The sequence below is a fragment of the Pseudopodoces humilis genome, chromosome 5, assembly GCF_049639895.1.
Source record: "Pseudopodoces humilis isolate 2021_Gansu_Grassland_sample_001 chromosome 5, ASM4963989v1, whole genome shotgun sequence".
Taxonomy (NCBI): Eukaryota; Metazoa; Chordata; class Aves; order Passeriformes; family Paridae; genus Pseudopodoces; species Pseudopodoces humilis.
In genome coordinates, this window is record NC_142204.1 from 32,526,105 (window position 1) to 32,539,688 (window position 13,584).

The 13,584-nt window shown below is 36.6% G+C and overlaps 1 protein-coding gene across 1 annotated transcript; it reads right to left on the minus strand.

Annotated features, from left to right (window-relative positions):
- Positions 1–873: 873 nt before the first annotated feature.
- Positions 874–13,233, minus strand: NTS (neurotensin). The gene is made up of 5 exons (XM_088055477.1): positions 13,178–13,233; positions 13,017–13,094; positions 8,937–8,998; positions 2,589–2,813; positions 874–1,243 (listed from the first exon to the last, which is right to left on the minus strand). Exons 2-5 carry the CDS (start codon positions 13,075–13,077, stop codon positions 1,097–1,099), a joined length of 495 nt encoding a protein of 164 aa, XP_087911603.1. The 5' UTR covers positions 13,078–13,094; positions 13,178–13,233; the 3' UTR covers positions 874–1,096.
- Between the last annotated feature and the right edge of the window lie 351 nt (positions 13,234–13,584).

Sequence of the window (13,584 nt, forward strand, 5' to 3'; positions counted from 1 at the left end):
CAAACAGGATGCAGGCAAGTTTTCCAAAACAATATCTGTCCCATTTTTGCCTTCTGGTCTGAGCATCCAGGCTTCACAGGTCTTGCACTACCCCTCAGTTTTGATGGTTGTTGTGACCCGCAGTCCCTTCAGTCTATTTTCCTCCTAACTGGAACCCAGAATCACTGAGATCCCAAATCTCATACATGCATCACAAGCACAGAACTGGAAAATGTGTAACTTTCAGGCAGCAGTTGATTCCTCATGGCTTGAAAACAATTTTTCTCATGCTGTGACCCTCCTTCTCTGTTAGCTTCCAAGACTGTTTTCAACTCTAAAACTTCCTGCTCTCTATAAATTTGTGGAGGGAGGGAAAGGAAATGCCTTTTAATTGGAATTTGAAGATGTTCTAATTTCATTTAATCTTTCAAACACCAAGTTTTTCATGTAACCAGATTACTATTTTGACTTTTAACAGAGACAGCACAGGGATATGTATCAGCTTTTTGTTGTTCGGGGTTTTTTTCCTGAGCATTTATAGATTAGGAATCAAAAATTCAAAATGCACTTACAAGCAAGCTATTTTAAACATTCATTTTGAAATTTCCACTTAGCAGTTAATTGATAGAATTCCTTTTCTTCCTTAGACCTATTTCCTAATAAATCAAACCGGTCAAAATATAAAATACTGTGGCAGTTCTTACTACTATATTACTCAAGAAATTTAGAAGCATTTACATGTTTGAGGGGTTGCATTAAGAAATCGTAAGATTCTCAGATAATATTTACAGATAATATCAATTTACGTGGTGTTATGTTGGTGTATTTTGTAAAATTGGAAAAGACTAAAAGATTGTTTGAAAGCATGTTGAAATCTCAGTTTTGTACAATACATCATGCTTAAAAACTAGTTTTATTCGCAAATGTATTAGTCCAATTAGTCTCAAGTAGGAAAAATTCACAATCAAGAAACAGCAATTGCAAAAAAGACACAGCTATGTTATCATCTTGATCTTCCAGAGTATATTTTCACACAAGTATGATTTCAGATTTAGATAAGATAACCATAACGCACAGTTACCTATAAACTAAATATACATTGTTTTCTTCTGCTGCATCAGTAATATGAACTTCTCTTGAGTATGTATGGTCTTCTAGCTTTGTTCACATGTAGCTGCCGTTTCAGAATATAGGGATTTTTTCTCTTCATGATTTCCTTTTCTTGGCTTGAGTTTTCTAGATCAAAAGAATCTTGCTGAAGTAACTGTAGGATGCAAGAAGAGACACACTCCTCAAAATTTTAAAAAAATACTATTTTAACATTTGCCACCAAGAAAAATATTTACTATATTAGCTACAGCATTAAAAAAAAAAAAAACCAAAAAAAAAACTCAAGGCACAAAACTTTAAAAGGTCAGCTGAGCCATACAGAAGTGATATTCCACTTCAACAAATTAGATAATCAGTTTTGACTAGAGAGGAAAGCTGGTGTTTCCTCCTTAGACTAAAACTCAAATTGACTGGGAGTTTTCTAATGACTATCACTCTGTTATCACACATTTAGGTTAAACACCTACATGCACTGATTACTGGTTTCATCTTTTGAGAAATATTTTAATCTACAATTTCTCGCAAAGCAGGGAACTGTGATTAAGATATATGGGTTATTGCATATTTAGTTCTAGGGTAGGTCCTTCCCAGCAATAAATGCACTGATGAAGAGAGTCTTCAGAAAAGAGGTTGCAGTCCTCTGCACAGACCCCGCCCCAACTAATCTGAGGATTGAGATTATATATAAAATTATGACTCAAAACCCAAACAAAGAAACAAACAAACAAGCTCTATTCAGCTAGACTGTACATGAACCTGAGATAGATGAAGAAATTTGCTTTACTGGAAAGTGGGTCGTGAGACTGAGTTATCTTCTTTCACTACACAAAGCAGCTTTTAGTGTAAAATTTAACAATTCAAGTGGACTGCGCCTAGTGTGCTTCTGAGTAATCACTGCAATCACTGTACTAAAATAAATATCACAAATGTACTCTGAACAATAAGAGCAGCAATCCTCATATAATCGCAATGTCAACTTCCAGGGACCTCTTTAGGTGTAGGGAAACAAAAAGCAGGAGTTCCCTTGCTGCCAGTTTCCTAGCAATGGTAAGAAAACCAGAGTACCTAGTAACACGGTATGTACACACGGGCATGTATCCCTGCTTTTTGAATACCATTTGCCTTAGGGTCTTAAAAGAAAAACACTGGCTACATTTATTTATGCTTCAATTGATCTATATTAACTTCATGTCTGTTAAGCAGGTATTAATTATATTTTCTGGTAGGATGACTTCCATGTGTTTGTTTGGTTACCTGGAATGGCTACCAAAGAGTGGAGAATGTACGTAGTTAAGGCAAGTTCTCATTTATCCATGGGTCTTTGTAAGAAACATACACTCTTGTCATCAGAAACTGCACTAATTCACTACTCTTACTGAAAGAGGAATATTAGAGGTACTAGAGAAAAAAGGGAAGGAAAGCTTAGACAATGCGATGGAGGTCACTTGGATATGGATTTTTAGATCACTACAACACACATTTGTGACCGTTTGTGTTACCTCCCAATGCTGAAAGGCTCTGCTGTGGCAAACTTTTTGGAGTTGATATACTGTCAGCATTGCTTCCAAGCTGAAGCCATCCAGAGCAGCAGGGAACTGTCTTCCTGGAACCAGATCCTCCTCATCTACTTCTACTGTTTCCCCCATTTGGTTGTTTATCTTGTTGAGAAGATTGCAGACATTTAGCAGGGTCATTTTCCAGTAAGGAAGTTTTGCTCTGTTAATCTGAAAATAAAAACACCCGTGGTTTAACGTATTTTGGGTTTTTTTAATCATGTGAGACATTCAAACATTTTGTTAGAAACAAGTTTATGTTTCTGAAGTGCTTTTCATCTGGTCACCTTTTAGACAATAATTAGGGTGCTGAACTTAAGACAACTCATTTATTACACACGCCAAGTCTACTTCCTTGCAGCATTGCCCCCCAGGTAGATATAAATGATGAAAAAACTGAACTGCTACCAAACCAGAATGGCAGCATTTCATAGTCATTCTGCACAGGTGCAAACAAAAACACAGATGGAAACTAATATAATATAAACTCGCAGGTGTAAATAAGGATAATGAATCAAACCTACTGGATAAATTCCCAGCTCAGGAATCCAAGCTGGATGCCTGTGGTTAACTAGACACTCCTCCCTAGTTCAGAGCAAACACCAGTCATCTCAAAATTCCCTGAGAAAAGGAATGGAGTCCCTCCTTCAGGACAAGCTGTCTGATGAGTCTGGGCCTGAAGTTACAGAATCTGTAAGCCCCAGGAGTTTTGGATGCCGGAAAGTCAAGAGCCTAGAAGATGTTAATTGAAGATCTATGGTCTTAGGAAGATGGAGCAAAGACAAAACATAGCTGTGAAAAAAAAAGTATTCCTGATTTGGCAACTGGACTGGAAAACTGAGACCAACTGTATTTAGGTGGCCGATAATGAACCTGTCCAGATATGTTACAGAAAGACAGAAAAAAGGAAATTTCAGCATGGTGAAATTTCACCAAATTTTGCCTGTTCCAGTATCTTGCATTATGCATGAGCTTTTAAACCATTCAAAAGAAATGGTGATTAGTGTGCTTTTTACTTTTCTACTGGTATTGTTTTTTCCAAGCAGTTGTAAGCAGCATAGTCTTCTTCCATTTTGATTATCAATAAGAAAAAAAGTAAGTTTAAAACTTAGTTCCTATCTCATTTACTACTTTTCACAATTTTTGCCATTTTCTTCATTCTCCCACTATTAATTATTTCTTCTGCACTGTATTCCTTTCAGTAATGAGTATAGAATTTAGTTTCCTTTAACTAGAACTGGTGACATAGCAATCTCCTATCAAAAGCCAAATAGCAAATTTGGTATTTATTCCTGGCAAGATTTCCTTGCTATGCACATTAGGATTAGACCTTACCTGTGAACTGAAATGTAGTTCCTTCTTTTCCTGTATGCACAAAGTTTAATAGAAGTACGACACTGACTCAGAGATTGCATTTCACACATATTTGACAGCACTGATTGGGAGTGTGGATGCAGTGCTTACTTGGCTGAACATCAGGTAATCACTTAACCTGTCTCTTTAGAGCACCTTCCCAACAAAGGGGCCTTGCTTGCATGATTTATGTATATTCGTCACACTTGACTGTTTTTTGAGGGAAAAGAAAGAAAATTCAGAGAAATGAGGAAGAAACAAGAAAAACTGGCATCACTCTTAGCATTAGTTACAAAAGGTTTTCTTTTGTCCATAATCATTACTCCAACATACATCTGATACATGAGTGCCCTTCAAAATGAGAATGATTTAGCCTTTTATTAAAACTGCCGTACATTCTCAGATTTCTGACAACATTCAAAAAAAAAATAAGATTATTTTGTTTTGAGGCAAGAAAACAAATCTGAAATCTTATTTGGAAGCTTGTAATTGGTTCTGTGCTCTTTGAGCTCATCTGTTGTCTCACTGAAGTACTCTAGCTAGTCTATCAAATTATTTTAAAAGACAGTTTCAAAATAAATTTAATCTCTTTGCAGAATATTCAATTCTATTAACAGAAGTTAAAGTAGGAAAAAGACCAAATGTTCAATGCAATTTCAAAATGTTCTTTTGTCTGTTTTAATATATTTCTGAAATATAAAAATAGGGAGCTTTCCATGACAAATGAGGAGGCTTCTCCAGTTTGCTTTTCTTTCCTGGGTGTACAAAAGAAATGTGGGCTGGCACAGCAACAACCAAATTGCAATGGAGCATAGAATCTAGAGGTAGTGCTACATGAGCAAGATTTCTGAGTTAAGTAAGAACCAAAAATATTCCAGTGGATGGAAACAGAAGAGTAAAGGATAGGGTAATCCCTCATGCCTTCTTGCAATATTTATAGAATCTTTTTCCTCTAAAGTTACTGCTCTATGTCAGTCTGATGTACATCTATATATAAAGGAACTTTCCTCTCTGTATTAGAAAAATACTTCAATAGCAGATTTCCTTAGGTGAAAATTGTCTTAGCTCCTACTTATGAGGTTAGGAGAAAACAAATTTGCAGTGCTATCTTCTAGCATCTAACTAACATTTCATTTGTTAAGGGAGTCTCATTCCTATTAATGCTGTGCATATATCACCACGAAGTATTTTTACTTGGGTACACCTGCTTCTGACTTACTTCTACCATTTACAACTCAGTCAGACTGAATTTTGGGTTACTTGAACTGAACATGGAGTTTTCCAGGCCATGTCCAGTCACTGAAAAGAGCAGTCATGCTATTAAAATCAGACTGCTTTGCATTTTGGGTTATGGAAAAATATCTGAGGCATTTATCCTAAAGGTATCAGTTTAAGATTATGATAATCCAAATGTTCAGGTCAATTTACAATGTGTGATATATTGTATATATAACATATTTCATATTTTGTACATTTATATATTTTCCACACAGGTCTCAGCAATATCAACTACAGTAGCTCAAAATACGTTGTGGAAAACACCTACACAATAAAACAAGAAACCCTTATTGGCAAGATAGAACTAATTTTTTTTAAGAGTAATTTGAAAAATACCTGGGAATGACCTGAAGAATCAAAGGAGACTGAAGAATGAACTAGAATTTAAAAGGTATATGAATACTGAAGTGAATATGATGTAGGTATTTCCATTGTTGAACATGTTTGTAAAATAAGAATTAGATATATAATTTCTCACAATTCATGGATCTTGAAAGAGAATTTAAGATCATCTAAGAAACTGAATTAAGCTTGTTTCCTTCTTTGACAACCAGCTTGTCCTGTGCAAGACAAAAGAGATATTTTATTTCCATTTCTGGTTGAATGATACCCCTGATAGTTTGCTTAAGATACTTCTTTTGTTACAATCCACCCATACATCCAAAATGCTAGTTCTCATTAGGAAAAATGATATGTGCTTTTTCATTCTTGCCTTTGTCTAGTAAAAATAGATAAAAAGCAAAGTCATAATGAAGTAAAAATCCCAAGCAAGTGTAGGATCTCTGTGATTCCTTTCCATAATAATAGTTGAATTTTCTTCAGATTGTAACCATAGAAATAATATCTTTAATCAGATAAAGCATTAAGTTCTGTTAAAGACAAAGTTCCTCTGTGGTGTACATTAATGCCTGTAAAGCTAACTAATTTTTATGTGATGACTGGGTCAGGAAGTCAGTAGCTCCTAGGTAACTGTAGGTGCCTCCTAATTCTAGGCAGCTCCTCAGACAAGAAGGCTAAACTCTCTGGGCAAATATAGTCATAAACAGGCATCCTACAACAATGAAAACTCAGTGGGTCCATGACTTCAGAAAATTAATGTTGGGTGGGATCCCAAAGGTGAGTATATTCTAGGGATGATATATTCCCCAAGGAACACTTTTTACTTTTTTTTTTTTTTTTCCCTCTAAATAACATAGTCTCAATCTGTTTTGAGCTCAAAACATTATTCATGCAACTAATGATTTCAGGCAAGCACTTAGGAAATAGACTTGGAAATAGAATTACCTCTTTGATATGAATAGAGTTTTCTATTTAAAACAAAAGAGAGACAGGAGATAACTGTCCACATATTTTTGACAAGTCAGGTTTTGTTGTTTTACCAGATCTTCCAAATGGTTTTTTGGATTTTATCTTAGAAAAAAAGACAGGTAGAGCATTTTAATGGCATGTTTGATTGTTGTATCTTGGTTCAGATGCAACAGCAAGGAAGGGTGACAAACTGTATTGAGTGTTAAAGACAGTTACAATAAGCATACTTTAAGGATGGAGAGTGATTCAGCATATAGGTGACTTTAAAGAGCAGCTTGAGAAGGGGCAGCCGGCAGTGGAAAGCAGTCTGTGAAGTTAAAGGCATAAGGCAATTCTTTCCATAATATTGTACAGACTAGTGAATATTGCAAAAAGTATGCTTAAGCCCTGACTGTAGTCTTGATACTATAGTCCACAAGTGCCTACTTAGGCAGATTTTTGTTCTATCAAGTACTAAACCCAAAAGTGATAATTCACTTTGCTGCACTTTTAGATCTCAGCTTTCACAAACAGTACTTTCTTTCCCCATTTTAATGCGGTTTAAATTGTTAGGATTTCCTTTGCTGATTACTCAAATACAGTTAGAGCGATTTACCAGTGATTGCCCTCAAATGGAACCAGATCTCAGGCACAACACAAGACAGGTATTACACACACTGCTTTCAAATTTCTCTATCACACCAGAGCCATAATTTGTTGTAATGAGGGTTAAAATCTAGCAGAGGACAACAGAAAAAAATAATTTCAGTAATCAATGGGATAGTGACATTACTCTTGTAGAAGATTTGATACACAGTTTTTAGGGTTTCCACTGTGTTTTCCTTTGATGTCAAGAGACAAGGTCTATTCAACTAGGGAACTTTGGATGGTGATTTAAGGCAGTATAATGCAGAACTACAGCAATGTCTACAACATGAGTATACTGCTTCTGTCAAATTCACGTTGACTGTGGTAAATACCCTAAGGAAGCTGAATATCAAGCTACATGACATCAAAAAACATCAGAGTATGATGGCAAACATCCTGACATTATCACTGGTGCAATGTATTTGTGCATTTGGAGTTACCTGAGCTTGTGTTCTGTGGTGAGAGGGAGGAGAAGATGGAAATTATGTTCACAGGTCCACTAAAGTCAGTAGCAGAAACACCAATTGCTGCAGGGTTTTATTCCAGAGCATGCTATGCTTTGCCACACAGAAAAAAAACCCTGTTTTTGTCAGCCTCCTACATTTAAATATGTCTCAGAAAAGAAGTAGTCACTAAGTCTTTCTGTACCTTAGAAGAGTGAATAGCCAACAGGTTAATTTGTACTCTAAGGTTAACTATCATGCCAATAAAGAACATTGAGATCAAAGAACTGACAGACCAGATAAAGAAAATACATTTTCTGGCCTCATACTTCTTCTAGTCTGTACAATAATCCTGTGGAAAAGGTCACATATACTTAAATACAATATATGCGGATGTCTTCCTTACAGGTTTTGTCTTTAAACTAGTAGTTTTGTCTTCAACTAGTCATTGGCTTATGAAAATTCCATTTTTGGAGGGAGAAATTTTTCATTTCTCATTTTATTTTCCATTATATTTAAGTACCACTTAAACTTTATTGCAAAAATGAACTAAAATATTCACCCTTAAATCCATAGCACTTGCTTCAGTTTGTTCTTTATATGTCACTGAAGATATATCTGACATATATATTTCATAGACCATTTATGGAAGATAACTGTGTTGAGAGTCTATCAGCCTATCCAATGCAACACTTTCTGCTTCACCTTGTCAATATGTTTTTCACTGAATTTTTATATATTCATATTAAATAACATAAACATTATTCACAGTCTGGAAACCTGTCAAGGAAATGCCATTTACAAAGTTAATATTTTCACAGTCATGTCCCCATGTTCCTGTACTGGGACTATGATTAAAATCCTTCACCAAAATTGGCCTGTGTATTAACTATTTTTGCTTTAAGACGGTCTTAATTTTTTATGCATATAGGAAGAGTTCTGTATAAAAATAGCACTTAGAGATTTGACTCAAGGTTAATTTAGCTTTCATCGGGCATAATCTTATTGGAAACACATTTCCTCACATAAATTTACATCTCTGTACATAGCACAGTTTAGAGAGTTTAATGAAAGTACCAGTGTTACAACTGAAGAACATGTTTAGTGTGTCACATCAACACCTTTAAATTTCCTTTGAACTGGAGAAAATCTTGCACCAAAGTAAAACCTAACACTGAACTTTTCTGTCTAGACCATAGGTTATTACTTTGTGCAGATACTTTTGGGTTTGTAATGAGAATTCATTTGCTCCCTCCCTGTCAGGTAAAGGAAGAAAAATAATTACCTTTGATGTGTACATATTGGTCAATAAATCTGCTTCTAATGCTTTCATTTCCTCTTCTGAATCTGGGTTTAAAGCAGAAACATATGTTTATTATTTGATCATAGATCATGGACATTTCAATTCAGTATACAGAACTTAGATATTTAAATGATTTTTAAAAAATAAACAACAAACACCAGTGACCTAGAGGGACTGTCGAGAGTCTTCAGTTAACAGCAATACTATTTAAAAATAAATAATCAATACATTTTTAAAGAATGATCAAGCTTATTGAACTGAATGGAACTGTTAATTTATCTCAGTTTCATAGCAGAAAGGCTCATTAAACTGCAGTTCCTTCAGTACAAAAAAACTTGCTGCAATATTGTTCATTATTTTCATAATAAATATTTGTCACCTTTTCTTACTTTGGAAGAAAAAATTGAATATTTATTTTCAAATCATATTTATTTAAGGAGTAATTATTTAGATAAATGGCAGTTATGATTACTTGATTAATAATCAATATTCTTGATTATCTTTAATTAAATTAGGGGTATTTTTACTGATATGAGGGAACTGAGCATAACCAGTTTATGATACAAGCTCTTGACAATGTATATACAAAAAGAAATTATTCTAACTGGAAGTGTAGGGATTTTCTTTACTGATTTTATCGACCTTTGATAGCTCAGTAGACTTGCAAGACCTGTGATTTGGTAAATAGAGTAAAAATTGCTGTGGAAAGAGAAAACACACAGATATATTTCTACACACAACATCACAAGATGAAGACGAGAATCATAATGAAGATTGGGTTCCTTGGTAGCAGCAATCACAGCTCAAAGAGAAAAAATGTAAGGAATTAGTCAAGACTTTAGGTGAAATTGAGTTCCACATAGCTTTTACCTTTCCTGGAATACCAACAGTCCAAACCCAAATGATTCACTAATATTTCAAACCATAATAAACCAAAATATATTCCATATTCATATAGGTCATATCTCACTTTCTTTAAAATAATCAGTGCTGTTGGCATGTAGGACTCTACCACTGAACCTGTGCATAGATTCTGCTGATGCCCTCATTTCAGGGGTTGTCACCATGTTGTGTCACTACTTTTCATGGAACATGAGACTGTAAGGGACCACAAGCATGTGCTAATGCGTCACAGGTTTCTGTCAGCCAGAAGCCACCCATTACAATGCTCTTAAAAATCAGTCATGTTCAGTCTTAATAAATTTCACCACTACTATCACTTTGTTTCATCTTTTGGAAATTCTTCTAAATATCAATTCTTACTCGCTTCTGATTTCAAGTCTAATTTATTTCTAATTACAAATGTATCCATTGTTTGCAAATAAATTTCTACACTATAAATGATACCTTTCCATTTGAAATATTTATCCATCATGTATTTATTGAGAGGAATTTCATTTCTCTTTCTAGCTCAGTGTTTTTGTATGTCCTTACAAGATAAGCAAACAAGTGCAAGATCACTGTGTCTTTCTGGTCAAAAACCACTGCCAGTGAAATTCTATTAACGCTTCATTGAAAGGCTATGCCCAGATTTATTGGGCTGTCACCTATTTTCCTTTGTTGCAAAAGCCTTGTATTCCCCAACTCATCAAAGCAGCCCTCTTCTGTCCCTGATGTGTTCTCAAGAGAGAACAGTTTGTTTCAGAAGCCTCAGTACTTAACCACCTTAGTGCTTACCATTAGCTACAGAGGGCAGCTGTCTTACATATCTTTTGGTTTTGTTTGTCTTTTGTGGCTGAAAACCCCCAAAAAACAGGTTAGATAACAAGATAATGTCTTTTACTCCTCAGATTTCCAACAGTTGTGCTTTGGTTAAAAAGGAGCTTTTAACTGTAATTTCTATTATTTCCTAAGCCACTGCATTTTGTGTTGTTGCACTGCTTCTTATTCCTATTATTTAGGCTATCAAAAACTTCTGTGTGTCATGCATATTCCCTTCCTCTGTAAAGAATGATTCTTCTGTTCACCTTTGCATTACCAACACAATAGATTCATTCTTTATTTTTAGCATCAAAGCTTTTGCATTTAAGTGACTTGCTGTAAAGCTGATCTACAACCAGTCTTATTTAATGTTTAACTTTTTCATATTAAATAGGACTAGTTATAGAAGAGTCAGCAACTCATTGGCAACTGGTCTCAAACCTAATGCCTTTCAGCCCTTTCAGCAGGAATGGCAGTCGGTTTTATCAGCTTTACCATTAGCCAAAGTTCTGCTGGCAGCACAAGATCACCTCAGCTGAATTTCTATCAATGATAGCATCTCCTGTGAGCAGGGGATCACACACACAATGACAGCATCATGATTTGTGATGTCCTGGATCACACCAGCTGGGAACAATAAAAGGACTTGTGCCTGGTTAGCACCTGGATTTTGTTTCTATAAAGGATGGAAGATAGCTTCCATACATCAAGGCTGGAAGATAGCTGCAGGCATGAAAGATGGGAAGAAAGGTATTAAGAAACATTTGAACTGAAAAAAAGAAATCCAGAGGGCATTATTTAGGAGTCAAGATTCCTTGAGTGAGGAATAAAGCAAGGCTTGGAGAAAGAAAAGAAAGCATGTTCAGGTAAATCAGGAATGAAAAGAGATGGATGAGGAGCAAAAGCATAGAAAGAACACTCTCAGAGAGCAATGTATAAAAAGCCTGGTTACACATTATTGTTAAAATCAGAGAGAAATTCACACAGTTTGATGTATTCATGATTCTAATGACAAGAAAAATAGTTTCTGCTCATATATTCACATTTTACAGGAACAATTACATTCTACAGGTACATACTTTTGCCTGAAGACAAATATTTCCAAAAGAAAATTTAGCAATCATTTTCTTTCTCATTTACAAATAGTTTTAAATTTTCAAGCAAATAAACCATTGTGTTAATTTTACAGATAATATGGCTTTGGGCGGGTATGTTATGAGCCTATTTTAATTCTCACTTATTTTTTTTTTTACTTTAGTGGTCTTTCATTCAGGCTCTATAAGGAGTTGAATCTGAAACTGCTCCACTAAAAATACTAGTGAGGAATTTGTTTAAAAACCTTAGAAATACATGGAGAGAAAAAAAAATGTTAAGCTTTGTCAGTAAGATCATACATTCTCTATAATAAACAGAAAAATTATACTTAAATAAAATAAATAAATATTCTATAAATAAAATATATTATGTGGCTTACATTTTTGTTCTGCAAGGGAATACAAACTTCCATCTAAAGTGAGAATTAGTAATTCTGAGTCCCTCCGAACACTAAAGTCGAAAATGAAGTTGCTTGTAAATTTACCTGGTAATTTAGTGGAGTTAAAATTAATTTCCAAGTTAGTTAAGAATGGATGTTGCAGGTTATTCTGCTTCATATATGTGTTTAACATAATGGCAGATGCTTAAGATGTGTCATTTTTCAAAGAAGCAGGAAATGCATTTTAATATATTGTCCTCCTTTTGAGCTTTCTACAGCAGCTGCTCTTGGAGAAATGCATTTACTTCAACCTTCTTACTGTGTGATCTGCCTGTGCTTCAGTGGTTTTGTTTTTTTTTGGTCGTAATTTCAAATTGGTTGTTAGCAACTTTTTCTCCAGATAATAAAATTGTATTTCTCTCTCTAAAAAGTGACTGAAGGGCATACATATTCATGTTGATTTGGATTACAGCAGCTATTCACATGAGTTGCAGAAATTACAATTTGTATCTTAATTTGGAAATACATGATATTCAATGAAGCACAGCACACCCAAGCAGATGGTCTGCACTGATTTGTATTTCCAATGGCTAGTCTACACTAACTGCCGTGGTATGGATGCTGTGAGGAGGAAAGGCTTATGAAAAGAGAGAAAGTTAGAGGAGTGACATAAAAAAAAAAAAAAAAAAAAAAAAAAATGGTGCTGGCCAGAGCCCGTTATCAGAGCCAGCTCCCGGGTGCCTAATGGGGACAGCCGGCGGAGCCCGGAGCGACTTCACTGCCCTCCTTTAGGCGCCTCTTAGGGCTCCGGGAGGGAGCCGGTGCCCAGCGGGGTGAGGGGCCGGGCGGTGCGGGGCGCGCCCGGCGGAGCGGCGGCGGGCACTTACCTGAGCACAGGCTGCAGGAGGCCAGGGCCAGCAGCACCACGCACACCAGCTGGACTCTCATCCTTGCCGCTCCACCCTCTAGAAAGTAAAGTCCATAAATCCTAGGGAGAGACGGAGAGAGAGAGAGACAGAGAGACAGAGACAGACAGACAGAGCCGCACCGCTCCTCGCCCTCCCGCACGCGTGCTGACGGGCGGCTGCAGGCACCAGACGGGGGACCCAGACCCTTCCCCAACTATATAAGCCGCGGGGTGATGTCACGGCGGTACCGCCATCGCCTCCTGACGAAGCTCGCTCCCTCCCTCCCTCCTCTTCCCCCTCCTCCCCTGCCCGCTGCCCGCTCCCCGCCGCTCCGCGCCCGCTGACGCCACTCGCCGCCTGACGCACGCGGGGCCCCGCGGGGCGCGCAGCGAGCCCCCCACCCACGGCCGCGGGCACGGCTGCTCCCGAAAGGGAGCTATCCTGGGATTTTAGCATTATTGGCATTATTATTAAAAAAAAAAAAAAAAAAGAATAAAAGTTTCCGCAGGTGCTCGGTCCCTCGGAGCGGGGCCAGGGGTGGGGAGCG